At 37.1% G+C, this 14,355-nt stretch overlaps 1 protein-coding gene across 1 annotated transcript in view; it reads right to left on the minus strand.

Moving 5' to 3' along the window:
* Pxn (Peroxidasin) overlaps positions 1–14,152 on the minus strand; it is a 1,464,583-nt gene extending 1,450,431 nt beyond the window's left edge. Inside the window, exon 1 of the mRNA XM_067787797.1 lies at positions 13,850–14,152. Within this exon, the coding sequence (XP_067643898.1) occupies positions 13,850–14,025 (176 nt within the window). The 5' untranslated portion in view covers positions 14,026–14,152. The remainder of the gene's footprint in view (positions 1–13,849) is intronic.
* Between the last annotated feature and the right edge of the window lie 203 nt (positions 14,153–14,355).

The raw sequence follows: 14,355 nt of genomic DNA on the forward strand, positions 1-14,355 counted from the left end.
CCAAATAAGACTTGACAGACTAGCTGGCTGGCCGGCACGAATTTTGTAATTGAAATTTAAGCAGCTTCCCGATAAGCTACAAGCTTGAATCTTGGAATATAGTTCAGAACCCGATGACAACGCAATAATAAGAAAAAAAACTCCGATAGGTGGCACATGGATCGAAATATCTCAAATTTTTGATCCGATTTGGTTCATATTTGGAACACATAATACATACATGAATAGAAACCGGCCTGTGAAAATAATCGCCGCTAGGTGGCGCAAAGATCGAGATATTCAAAAAAATAGTATTTGTGATCCGATTTGGTCCATATTTGGAACACATAATCTATATATATAAAAATTAAATGATGTTCGTTCCTGTCCATGTTATGGGGCCGATACGAGGCCAATTTTATTCGTTCTTTTTTCATATTATAGGGATAAAATAGGGGAAGGTCTTTAGAAATTTTTTTTTTTTTAATTTCTAAGGTCTTGGGATATAGGTCAAAACGTGGACCCGGATAACCCTACGATGTGTTTGTATAGTATGGGTATCAAATAGAAGCTTATGATGAGTACTTTAATATGAAGTACTTTTCGTAACCCTAGGTGACGAGGTTCTCGAGATATAGGCCAAAGTGTGTACCCGGGTACCCCAAGAATGTGTTTATACAATATGGATATCAATGCTGATGTGGAGCAAAGCGTTTCTCACTTTTACAATACCATTTACTGTCTTTTTGAAAAATACGTACCTAAGCGAATTTGTGTACATTCCGATACAAGCCAAGTATGGTTCACTAAAGAGCTGAAAATTTTAAAGAATAAAAAGTCTCCATCTTTCAAGTTGTTCAAAAAGACGGGTTTACATAACCATTATTTACAGTACTCGATTCTACGCTGCAAGTATTTTCAATTGAACAAAAAGTGTTACAAAGCTTATCTTTGTAAAATGAAAAGAAATATAACTTGCAACCCGAAGGCATTTTACGGATTCGTAAACTCTAAACGCAGGGTGAAAGGGTTTCCATCATCCATGAAATTCCAAGATAATATTTCCAGCGATGATCAAGAGATCGCCGACTTCTTTGCGGAATTTTTCAAATCAAATTACTCTATTGAGACCAACGTTTCACCTAATGAATACCCATACCATATTGATTCATGTTATTCAATCAGAGCTCCATTTATATCTTCAGAAGATGTATTATCTTATTTAAAGACTTTAAAAGTATCATATTCATACGGCCCGACAGGATCCCGACACACTTTCTTAAAAAATGTGCTGCAAACATCTATCAGCCGCTAACAGATTTATTTAATTTATCTTTAATTTATGGCGTTTTCCCAACAATATGGAAGGAATCTTTTCTTATTCCGCTTCATAAAAATGGGAGCAGGTCTTCAATAGAAAACTACCGGGGCATAGCAAAGTTATCCGCTATCCCAAAGTTATTTGAGGCTATTGTTACCCACCACCTAACATTCTCTATTTCCCACATAATTGCAAGCTCGCAGCATGGGTTCTGTAAGGACAAATCACCTATCACCAATTTACTAGAATTTACCACCCACGTTTCTAATGGATTTAGAAAAGGCCTTCACACTGATGTAATTTACACCGATTTCAGTAAAGCTTTCGACAAAGTATCACACCCATTACTTATTCACAAGCTCAGTCAACTCGGTTTTCAACCCCGTCTTATATGTTGGATTTCTTCGTATCTTGGTTATCGTACGCAAAAAGTAATCTTTAAAAATACACTTTCTGGGGTCATCAATGTTTCTTCTGGTGTTCCTCAGGGCAGCCATCTTGGTCCGATTCTGTTCTTGTTGTTCATAAACGATATATCTGGTGCAATTAAATACTCAAAAATCTTGATGTACGCAGATGATGTAAAACTTTTCAAATCATGTGCCTCGGTTGAGGAACATTCCTTGCTTCAAATGGATTTAAATCACTTGGTTACCTGGTGCAATGTAAATTATACGCCGCTCAATCTCAAAAAATGTAAATTCATGTGTTTTTCTCGGAGAGTTTCGCCACCAGCTTCATATACAATTAACAACTATAGTCTAGAAACTGTAAATAATTTTATTGACTTGGGAGTCATGATGGATTCCAAACTTAGTTTCAATCTTCATATTAATGCTACAGTGAATAAAGGCAAAGGTGTTTTTGCATTTGTTAAACGGTGATCAAAAGAATTTAACGACCCTTACATAACTAAAGCACTTTTTACAACATTAGTTAGGCCAATATTAGAATACGGCTCGATAATTTGAAATCCGCGTTATCAAGTCCATGCAGACAGTCTCGAATCAATACAAAAACATTTTTTACTATTTGCCTTAAGAAATTTCCAATGGGACTCTTTAACTAATCTTCCACCTTATACTAATCGATTAAAGCTTATCAATCTTCCAACTCTTGCTAGTCGAAGGGAAATGCTTGGTGTAATATTTATGACAAAACTTTTAAATGGATCAATTTGGAGCCCATTCCTTCTGAATGAAGTGAACTTTTGCGTTCCCTCTCGGACATCGAGACACTTCAAACCTCTTCTGCTGAAACAATGTAGAACGAATTTCGAACAAAATGAACCTTTTCGGCGTTTATGCCAAGATTATAACACTCACTCAAACACATTTGATATCTCGGACTCCCTTTTTTCTATAAAAAAGATTGTTCTCACCTCTCTAAATTAATGTATAATACGTTTGCTTCTGTTCTCTTTAAGTATTACGCTTGGCTGATGAAATTTCTTCTGTAACTGAGCAGTCTCAGATCGTGACGCTTGACAAACCGCTGCCCATCAAAGACTCGGCAAAATAAAAAAAATAAAAAAAAAAGTTAAAATATATATATATAAATCGATCGCGTGAACAGGATTAGCCTGGTTTCATTGGGCTACTTGAGGGCAGCGCGCTGCTACAACGTCCATTAAAAAAAAAAAAAAAAAAATTTTAAAGCTGTTGATGAGTGCTTTAGTACATGATAATTTTTCGTACCCCTGGGTGACTAGGGTCTCGACATATAGGCCAAAACGTGGACCCAGATACCCCTAGAATGTGTTTATACAATATGGATATCAAATGAAAGCTGTTGATGAGTTCTTTAGCAGAGGGTAATTTTCATACATCTGGGTGACTAAGGTCTAGAGATATTGCCCGAAACGTGGATCAGAATAACCTTAGGATCTGTTGTTACATTATGGGTATCAAATGGAAGCTGTTAATGAGTACTTCAATATGGGTATCAAAAGGAAGCTGTGCTGATGAGTGGTAATATTTCTCTGGGTGACGAGCGTTTCGAGATCATTTCATGTGTACAAAACTTTTTCAATAAATATACGAATTTTTCGATTTGTGTCGTGCTGCTAAGTTGAAAATTTTTTTTGAAGGAGAGTAAACATAAACACCGAGGTTTGTACACTGTTTATGAGAGATGCTTCAGCACGCATACACAAACGCAGCTTGAAAATGGCCAACGAATTTATTTTACTCCTGAAAATGCAACGCTTAGAGCAACAAGTGCACAGACTACAACTTTGACTGCCTTTTTTCATTTATGTCAATCGGACGATTTTGCAAGAACATTGCTATATGCAGAAGTGCCACAATATTTCACATGGGATAAATCCAGGAAAACATTTCAAAGGCGAAACCAAAGAAAACCAGTTCAAGGTCATCCTAATGTGTTCGCAACAGATGCATTAGGACGCATTTATGCAGTTCATCCAAATAATGCTGAGTGTTTTTACTTGCGATTGTTGTTAATTAATGTTCGTGGCCCAACATCATACCAAACTTTAAGAACAATTAATGGTGAATTGTGCGCTACATTTCGTGAAGCATGTCAACAATTAAATTTGTTGGGGGATGATAACCATTGTGAAGACACGCTTGCCGTTTCAGCTGTAATAGCCAGTCCACATCAAATACGAACGTTATTTTCGATAATAATTGCAATGTGCTCCCCATCTAATCCATTGGAATTATGGAATAATTTCAAAGATTATATGGCAGATGATATTTTAAACCAAATGCGTCGAAATACTGCAAATTACGACTTGGAATTTACATTCGAAATTCACAATGAAGCATCCATTAGGATTGACGACGTTTGTTCGTCGATGTCAAACAAATCGTTAGTACAATTGGCCATGCCAGCAGCAAATCGTCCAATGCATGATATGTTCAATCGACAACTGGAGCGTGAGTACCATTATGATTGTAATGAACTAAACACATTTGTAACATCAAATTTAACGAAATTGAATGACCAACAGCAACACGTTTTTATACAATCATGAATAATGTTAGCCATGGAACTGGTGGATTGTTTTTCTTGGATGCTCCTGGGGGAGCAGGCAAGACCTTTTTGATTTCATTGATATTAGCAACAATTAGATCAGATAATAACATTTCAAGTGAAAATTGTTATATTTTAACAATTATTGATATATTTCCACGTTGGCATGCAGCTTATCCACTTAAAGACATTTCAACAAATACTATAGTAGAAACTTTTATTCAAAATTATATACCACGATTTGGTATACCATTGAATTTTACAGTAGATCAAGGTTCACAATTCACCTCAAAACTTTTTACGGAATTAACTAAACTTTTAGGTTATCATTAAATTCATACATCTCCTTACCATACCCAAGCAAATGGCATGATAGAGAGATTTCATAGAACTTTAAAAGCAGCAATTATAGCATCAAACGACTCGGTTCATTGGTCTGACATTTTACCATTCATTCTACTTGGTTTACGAACTTCTATTAAAGAAGATTTAGAATGTTCATCTGCTGAACTTGTTTATTGCCAAACACTTAGAATACCTGGTGAATTAATTATTTCAAATAGTAATAAAGAACATGATTTTTCTAATGACGCTCTTCACAAAATAAGAGAATATTTTCGCTTGTCCGTTCTAAAGTTTTTCATCATAACAAAGAAAACTTTTTCGTTCTTAAAAAATTAGAAATTGTGAGTATGTTTTTGTTAAAGTTCTTCGTAAATCTAATTTAGAATCACCTAATGAAGGACCTTTTAAAGTTATCTCTAAGAAACATAAAACATTTACAATTCAATACAAAAATACTATTAACAAGTAAGGAAGGTTAAGTTCGGGTGTAACCGGACATTACATACTCAGTTGAGAGCTATGGTGACAACATAAGGGAAAATAACCATGTAGGAAAATGAACCGAGGGAAACCCTGGAATGTGTATCAAATGAAAGGCGTTAAAGAGTATTTTATGAGGGAGTGGGCCATAGTTCTATAGGTGGATGCCATTTAGGGATATAGCCATAAAGGTGGATCAGGGTTGACTCTAGAATGCGTTTGTACGATATGGGTTTCAAATGAAAGGTGTTAATGAGTATTTTAAAAGGGAGTAATCCTTAGTTCCATAGGTGGAGGCCATTTCGAGATATCGCCACAAAGGTGGACCAGGGGTGACCCTAGAATTTGTTTGTACAATATGGGTATCAAAAAAAAGGTGTTAATAAGTATTTTAAAAGGGACTAATCCTTAGTTCCATAGGTGGACGCCGTTTCGAGATATCGCCATAAGGTGGACCAGGGGTGACCCTAGAATTTGTTTGTACAATATGGGCATCAAACGAAAGGTGTTAATGAGTATTTTAAAAGGGAGTGGGCTTTAGTTCTATAGGTGGACGCCGTTTCGAAATATCGCCCTAAAGGTGGACCAGGGGTGACTCTAGAATATGTTTGTACGATATGGGTATCAAATTAAAGGTATTAATAAGGGTTTTAAAAGGGAGTGGTGGTTGTTGTATAGGTGGTCGCCTTTTCGAGATATCGCTATAAAGGTGGACCAGGGGTGACTATAGAACGCGTTTGCACGATATGGGTATCAAATGAAAGGTGCTAATGAGTATTTTAAAAGGGAGTAATCCTTAGTTCCATAGGTGGACGCGGTTTCGATATATCGCCATAAAGGTGGACCAGGGGTAACCCTAGAATTTGTTTGTACAATATGGGTATCAAAAGAAAGGTGTTTATGAGTATTTTAAAAGGGAGTAATCCTTAGTTCCATATGTGGACGCCGTTTCGAGATATCGCCATAAAGGTGGAGCAGGGGTGACCCTAGAATTTGTTTGTACAATATGGGTATCAAAAGAAAGGTGTTAATGAGTATTTTAAAAGGGAGTGGGCCTTCGTTCTATAGGTGTTCGCCTTTTCGAGATATCGCCATAAAGGTGGACCAGGGGTGACTTTAGAATATGTTTTTACGATATGGGTATCAAATGAAAGGTGTTAATGAGTATTTTAAAAGGGCGTGGGGCTTAGTTCTATAGGTGGACGCCTTTTCGAGATATCGCCATAAAGGTGGACCAGGGGTGACTCTAGAATGAGTTTGTACGATATGGGTATCAAATTAAAGGTATTAATGAGAGTTTTAAAAGAGAGTGGTGTGAAGGCGTTTTCCAGATATCGACCAAAATGTGGACCAGGGTGACCCAGAACATCATCTGTTGGATACAGCTAATTTATTTATATATGTAATACCTGCCAAGATTTTAAGGGTTTTTTATTTCGCCCTGTAGAACTTTTTCATTTTCTTCTACTTAATATGGTAGGTGTCACAACCATTTTATAAAGTTTTTTCTAAAGTTATATTTCGCGTCAATAAAACAATCCAATTACCTTACCATGTTTCATGCTTTTTTTCGTATTTGGTATAGAATTATGGCATTTTTTCATTTTTCGTAATTTTCGATATCGAAAAAGTGGGCGTGGTCATAGTCGGATTTCGTTCATTTTTCATACCAAGATAAAGTGAGTTCAAGTAAGCACGTGAACTAAGTTCATTAAAGATATGTCGATTTTTGCCCAAGTTATCGTGTTAACGGCCATGCGGAAGGACAGACGGACGCCTGTGTATAAAAACTGGGCGTGGCATCAACCGATTTCGCCCATTTTCACAGAAAGCAGTTAATGTCATAAAATCTATGCCCCTACCAAATTTCAAAAGGATTGGTTAATTTTTGTTCGACTTATGGCGTTAAAAGTATCCTAGACAAATTAAATGAGGAAGGGCGGAGCCACGCCCATTTTGAAATCCTCTTTTATTTTTGTATTTTGTTGCACCATATCATTACTGGAGTTGAATGTTGACATAATTTACTTATATACTGTAAAGATATTAAATTTTTTGTTAAAATTTTACTTAAAAAAAATTTTTTTTTTAAAAGTGGGCGTGGTCCTTCTCCGATTTTGCTAATTTTTATTAGGCGTACATATAGTAATAGAAGTAACGTTCCTGCCAAATTTCATCAAGATATCTTCAACGACTGCCAAATTACAGCTTGCAAAACTTTTAAATTACCTTCTTTTAAAAGTGGGCGGTGCCACGCCCATTGTCCAAAATTTTACTAATTTTCTATTCTGCGTCATAAGTTCAACTCATCTACCAAGTTTCGTCGCTTTAGCTGTCTTTTGTAATGAATTATCGCACTTTTTCGGTTTTTCGAAATTTTCGATATCGAAAAAGTGGGCGTGGTTATAGTCCGATATCGTTCATTTTAAATAGCGATCTGAGATGTGTACTCAGGAACCTGCATACCAAATTTCATCAAGATACCTCAAAATTTACTCAAGTTATCGTGTTAACGGACGGACGGACGGACGGACGGACATGGCTCAATCAAATTTTTTTTCGATCCTGATTATTTTGATATATAGAAGTCTATATCTATCTCGATTCCTTTATATATGTACAACCAACCGTTATCCAATGAAACTTAATATACTCTGTGAGCTCTGCTCAACTGAGTATAAAAATATTTCAATTGATTTACTTAAACTAGCAAACATACTTATTAACACTAATTTATATACAAATACAAATACATTAAACGACAAAAAACAAAAAAGGTTATATTTAATATTAATTAATAATTTGTTTGTTTTAAATTTTCTTGGAGGGGGAGTAAATATAGTGTTAACTACTTTGTACTCTTTACTTTAATTTTTAAAATAATTTTTAATTGAGATTTCGTTTAAAATTTTTGAATAACTTCAAAAAAAGAAAATTCTTATTAGTATTAAAATATTTAAACATAATAAAATAATTTTTTAAAATAAAATAAATATTTGGTTTATTACCAAACGTGTATGTATACACGCTTACACTTACTACAAACGTGCGTGTTCAACTACAAAACGATCAGTCAGCAGCTAAATTTTCACAGCACTTACTGAAAATCGGAAATGGCCAAATGTCTGTCGATCCATCAGGAACGATTTCATTACCTAACAATTTTTGCACTTTTGCACAGTCTAAAGAGGCATTGATACAGAGTGTATTTCCAAACACAGTTCAACATTACAAAAAATAAGATTGGCTCAGCGGAAGAGCAATTTTAGCTGGGAAAAATAAGGACGTCAATGATATAAATGCAGCTATTCTGGATCAAATACTGAATATGCAACTGAATTCTTAAACTCACTCGATTTGCCAAGCCTACCGCCTCATAATTTACGACTAAAAAATGGAGCACCGCTTATTATGTTGCGCAACATTAATGTGCCACGACTTTGCAACGGTACCAAACTCGCTGTGAAGAAGCTAATGGGTAACGTTATCGAAGCAACAATTTTGAAAGGGAAGTACAAAGAGAAGACGTTCTGAGACCCAGAAATCCACTGATTCCGACGGATTTACCATTCGATTTCAAACGTTTGCAGTTCCCTATTCGCCTTGCCTTCGCTATCACAATTAATAAAGCGCAAGGACAGTCTCTACAAATGTGCAGTATTAATTTAGAATATGCAATTTTTTCTCATGGACAATTGTATGTAGCTTGCTCACGAGTAGGCAAACCATCGTCATTATTCATTTACGCGAAAGATGGAAAAACCAAAAACGTTGTCTACCCAAAAGTGTTACAATAAAGTTTGAATGAAATTGTATCAAAGAATTTGCTTTGTTTCGTATTCATTTTAATCTCTTTCAGCAAATCATTGAATTTATCGCCTAGCGAAGCGGGCAAGGGTACTCTAGTACATATATGAATAGAAAGCGGCCTGTGAAAAATTCGTCGCTAGGTGGCGCAAGGATCGAGATAATCTAAAAATCGTAGTTGTGGTCCGATTTGGCTCATATTTGGAACACATAATACATACATGAATAGAAAGCGGCCTGTGAAAAAATCGCCACTAGGTGGCGCAAGGATCGAGATATTCAAAAAAATCGTATTTGTGGTCCGATTTGGCTTATATTTGGAACACATAATACATATATGAACAGAAAGCGGCCCTGAAAAAAATCGTCGCTAGGAGGCGCAAGGATCGATATATTCAAAAAAATCGTATTTGTGTTCCGATTTGGTCCATATTTGGAACACATAATACATACATGAATAGAAAGCAACATATGATGTCCTATTTGGCTCATATTTGGAACAAATATTACATACAGACTGGTAGAAGTGACATCAAAATATTTTGGAGTTCGAAGAGGGACAAGCATGCGTGGCGCAGAGTCGAGTAAAGTCTTTTGGAGGATTATGTATTGAGGACTTAGATTGTAACAAATTGGCAGGAAGGAGTCCTTGTAATAATGAATCACTAAATAAACTAAACAGAATGAAAAATAATAGGCAATTAAAAAGGACTAAAAACTTGAAAATAAAATAACAAAAAAAAAATGTAAGTTAAACGGTTTTATTGAAAACAATACTTCAATCAAGTAATAATAATACTAAAAGCTAGAAAATGATTAGGTAGGTCCTAGGTACTAGTCATCACACTCCTCATCAATCTAGGACGTTGATCAGACAATTAAATAAAAGCGTTGGACGCGTAAAATTTCTATTGATAGTCATAACTATATAAGACCAACTGAACCTTCGCCTAGCGAAACCTGGCATTATCACCGACTAAATCTTCCGCGACCTTATTTACAACATGGACGTCCCAAATGTCGACCATTTTGAACATCCACGTCGATGGCACTACGCTACCGACTGTCTTTCACCCCAAAATCTTGGGTGTGACGTTTGATCAGGATCTACATTTTGGTGAGCACGCAACCGCAATTGTTCCGAGAATTCAGAGCCGTAACAAAATCCTCAAATCACTCACTGGCAGTACCTGGGGAAAAGATAAAGAAACGGTCATGACTACATACAAAGCAATTAGCCAGCCGATTACGTGCTACGCGTCAACCATATGGTCGCCAAGCCTAAAAATTACCCACTGGAAGAAACTACAGGCCTGCCAAAATACTGCTCTCAGAATCGCCACGGGCTGTCTTCTTATGTCCCCCCAGAACACCATCTGCATAATGAGGCGAGAATACTCCCCATCAGGGAGAGAAATGAGATGCTGACCAAACAGTTCCTGTTGAATACCCAGAAACCTGAGCATCCCAACAGACATCTGATTGATGAACCAGCACCGCCTAGGGGCCTAAGGAGTTATCTCCGTAAGCATTTTGAGGAAATACGTCACCTGAGGACCCAGCCGTATGAAGCGAAAAAACACAAGCAGGTCATTGGTGAACTCCATAAACAGGCACAGACCTTTATGCCGGGAATTGCCCGGTGAATCCAGTACTTAAAGAAAAGTATCCAAAACTCGCGGAAGAGGAACGCATACTCCCCAGGGAAACGCGTGTCACTCTTGCTCAACTTCGTTCTGGATACTGTAACAGGTTAAACTCTTACCTATCCAGAATCAACCCCGACATACAAAATGTATGCCCCGCTAGCAATGTGTCCCCACATGACACAACCCATCTCTTTAATTGTAATATGGAACCAACGCCTCTAACACCCCTTTCCTTATGGTCCACCCCTGTTGAAACGGCAAGTTTCCTCGGACTCCCGTTAGAGGATATTGATGACAATTTGTGATCGGTCGCGGATATTAGGTGGGGCGAAGCATTGCTACAACAACAACAATCAACTGAACCTTAATAAGGTTATGCTACGCCTCACATTTTTAGAAATTTCACGCGCCCAACGCTTTTATTTAATTGTCTTATCAACGCCCCAGATTGATGAGGAATGTGATGACTAGTACCTAGGACCTAACTAATTATTTTTTAGCTTTTAGTATAATTATTACTTCATTGAAGTATTGTTTTCAATAAAACCGCTTAACTTAAATTTTTTGTTTTGTTAATTATTTTATTTAAATGGTTTTATTTAGCTAGACTCTGAGTAGCAAGCATTCTTTACGAATTTTGTAATTGAAATTTAAGTGATTTCTCAATAAGCTACAAGCTTGAAACTTGGGATATAGTTCAGAACCCGATGACAACGCAATAACCAGAAGAAAAAACTCAGATATATTTAAAAAAAATCGTGCTTTTTGTCCAATTTGTTTCATATTTGGAACACATATTACATACATAAATAAAAATCGCTTTATGAAAAAAAAATCCCGCTAGGTGGCTAAAGGATCCAGATATTGAAAAAACTCGTATTTTTGATCCGATTTGGTTCATATTGGGAACACATATAACATACAGAAATAGAAATCGCTTTATTAAAAAAAAATCTCGCTAGGTGCCGCAAGGACCGAGATATCCAAAAAACTCGTATTTGTCATACGATTTCGCTCATATTTGGAACACACATTACACACAGGAATAGAAATCGCTTTATGAAAAAAATTCCCACTAGGTGCCGAAAGGATAGAGATATTCGAAAAACTCGTATTTTTGTGGTGCAATTTGGCTCATATTTGGAACAAATATTACATACAGTCCGGTAAACGCTTCTCAAGGCAGCCTGTTCTATCTGCCGGAGCGACTCGGGATTTTTCCCGACCAAGGGCTGTCATTTCAGTTCAACCCCATTTAATTGGTTGCGTTCCTCCCACAAATTGTCATCCTCCCAGCAGATCCTTGCAGCGGGACTGCGCCATATTCCACTGCTCCGAGAATGTATCGAACCCAATCTGGGACCTGCACCTGACCCCGGTCCAGAGAAAGGGTTTTGCTGCGTACGTCGGAAAATAATCTTTTTAGGACGGTCACACTCTTGTCAGTGTGTCACGTACAAGGGATGGTTGCATCGGACAGGATGTTCTGAGCTAGACCCCAAAACCCGACGTCCTCGTAACATTTATAAATCTTTTGTGGCTACTTGCTGTTCATGCCAAAGGGCGTCCCGTAGTCTGCGCCTTAGCTACGGCAATCCCCCGACAGGTTTCTTCGCGCCATGTTACCAGGCAGCAACCCAAATGCACCGGGAACCTAGATGCTTACCCAAAGACATCCAGTCCCTGGGCCCCAGAAGCACCTCCGGCCTAGCTGTTCTCAACCCAGGCGAAGTCACCCGTCACTTACCCCCAGAGTGACTGCGTCTCCCCCATTACACTTTAGAATTCTGCAGTTAAACTGTAATTTTTCTCAAAATTCAGAAAGGTTCATTTATTTGGAAGGAATTATGTGTAAAGAAAAAGTAGTAAAATCTAAAATTTTAAACTGTGTGCAATAGCAAGCAGTTAATTAATTAAATCTTTTCGCGTTTATCTCTTTCAAATGAATTTACAATATTAAAAAAACGAAGTCTTTATATTTTATCTTGCGCTTCCGATATGGCTCGCCTCCAGCTGAAAATTGCTGCACTTTTGTTTCTGTTATTGCATGTTCGTTTTTTATTTTATTTATGAAATTAAATATGTTAGCGTGTGTCCCAAGCGCACTTCGAATAACGTTGTGCCATCTTTCGATAGAATTCTTTGTACGGACTTCACCCAATTTGATGATATTATACATATTCCATAATTCTATTGGATATAACGCCTTCTTTCGACGTTGCAGTGTTCCAGGCTGAAAAAATGTCAGAAGTCAAAATTCAGAAAGTAATCAGACAGCAAAAAATATTAAATTTTGCGCAAAATTTAATGCTGTTTTGCTGTCCGATTACGTTCTGAATTTTGACTTGTGAAATTTGACTTCTGAAATTTAATTTCTTAATTTTACTTCTGAAATTTGACTTCTGAATATTCATTTCTGAATTTTTGTTTCTGAATTTTGGCTTTCTGAAAATATGTGTTTCCGAATTTTTGTTTTCTGAATTTATGGGGGGGGGGGGCCCGGAAATGGAGGCGGTCTCGCTTTTATCACCCACCACTCAGTGCAATATAATCTATTGGATCCTGACAGCGACCGCAGGGACGGTGTCCGGGAACGTCGAGGCATATCTGTACGGTCAGGCGATGTAAACTTAGAAATCATCAACATCTACATCCCCCCTATCACCTGTTGCCCAAGTGAATACTGCCCTGACATCAGCGCACTACTCACTGGCTAATCGCATTATCTTAAGCAATTTCAATGCACACAAAGATCTATGGCATTCTATCCTACAGGCGGACAGCAGGGGTGGGTTGTTGGCGGACCAAATACAGGAAACGACGTTCTGCACTATAAACGGAGACGCCCTCACTCGTTAGGAAGCTGTCGCAGTTCGCCAGATTTATCCATCGTGAGCGCAGGACTAATAAAAGTATGTTCCCAGGATTAATGTCTGTTTTCACCATTTACGCCTTATGCTGTCTAACACTGCTTGACAGTAACCGTTCTGTGATCTGTCAGATGAAACCAATGCTGGCCGATACTTTATTTGACTTAAATAGTTCCCTGATCTGTCAAATAAAGTTTCGATCAGCGTTAAACGGGGATGTTGAAATCTTTCCTTATAGTTGTGCTATAAATAAAAGCTTAGATTAGTTAGTAGCTACTGAAGTGTTACTTTTATTGTCTGTTCTCATATTTCTTAACTAGTATGTAGAGGCTCCATAGCAGCCCATATACATATGTATATTGTTAAATTTGTATTTATTAATAAAGAATTTTACTTACATGAGCTGTGTGTCGTTGCTTATGTTTTTAGGGACGTTTTCCAAATTTGCATGTATGCAACGTAAGGTAGTGGAGATACAGCTGCAATTCACTTGACAACTCTTAGTGTCACTGGCTAAAGCTGTCGCGCAATAAAAACAAACTAGAAAGATGCAAATTAAATGCTTCCGTTGCATCTTGAAAGCAATAGATCTATAATAAATTGCAGTTAGTAGGAAACTAGTATACCTAATACAACTTTTTTATATGACTAGCGACTAATTTAAGGCGACCAACTCATATCCGAACTTTGAATAAACTGAGAATTAGAATCTCATACACACATGTTCATATGCATCAACATACTGATTAGCAATTATAATATCAAAAGAGTTATGTTTTTTTGTTTATCTACTCCAACACTTATATAAGTATCAATACTAGGCATGCCAATTTTCAAGATTTTAATAATAGCCGGATTTTCGGGACTCCCTTATTGCGATCCCGGGATCAGTCCCAGGAATTAC

Source organism: Eurosta solidaginis, chromosome 5 (assembly GCF_040869045.1).
Source record: "Eurosta solidaginis isolate ZX-2024a chromosome 5, ASM4086904v1, whole genome shotgun sequence".
In the NCBI taxonomy this organism is placed as follows: Eukaryota; Metazoa; Arthropoda; class Insecta; order Diptera; family Tephritidae; genus Eurosta; species Eurosta solidaginis.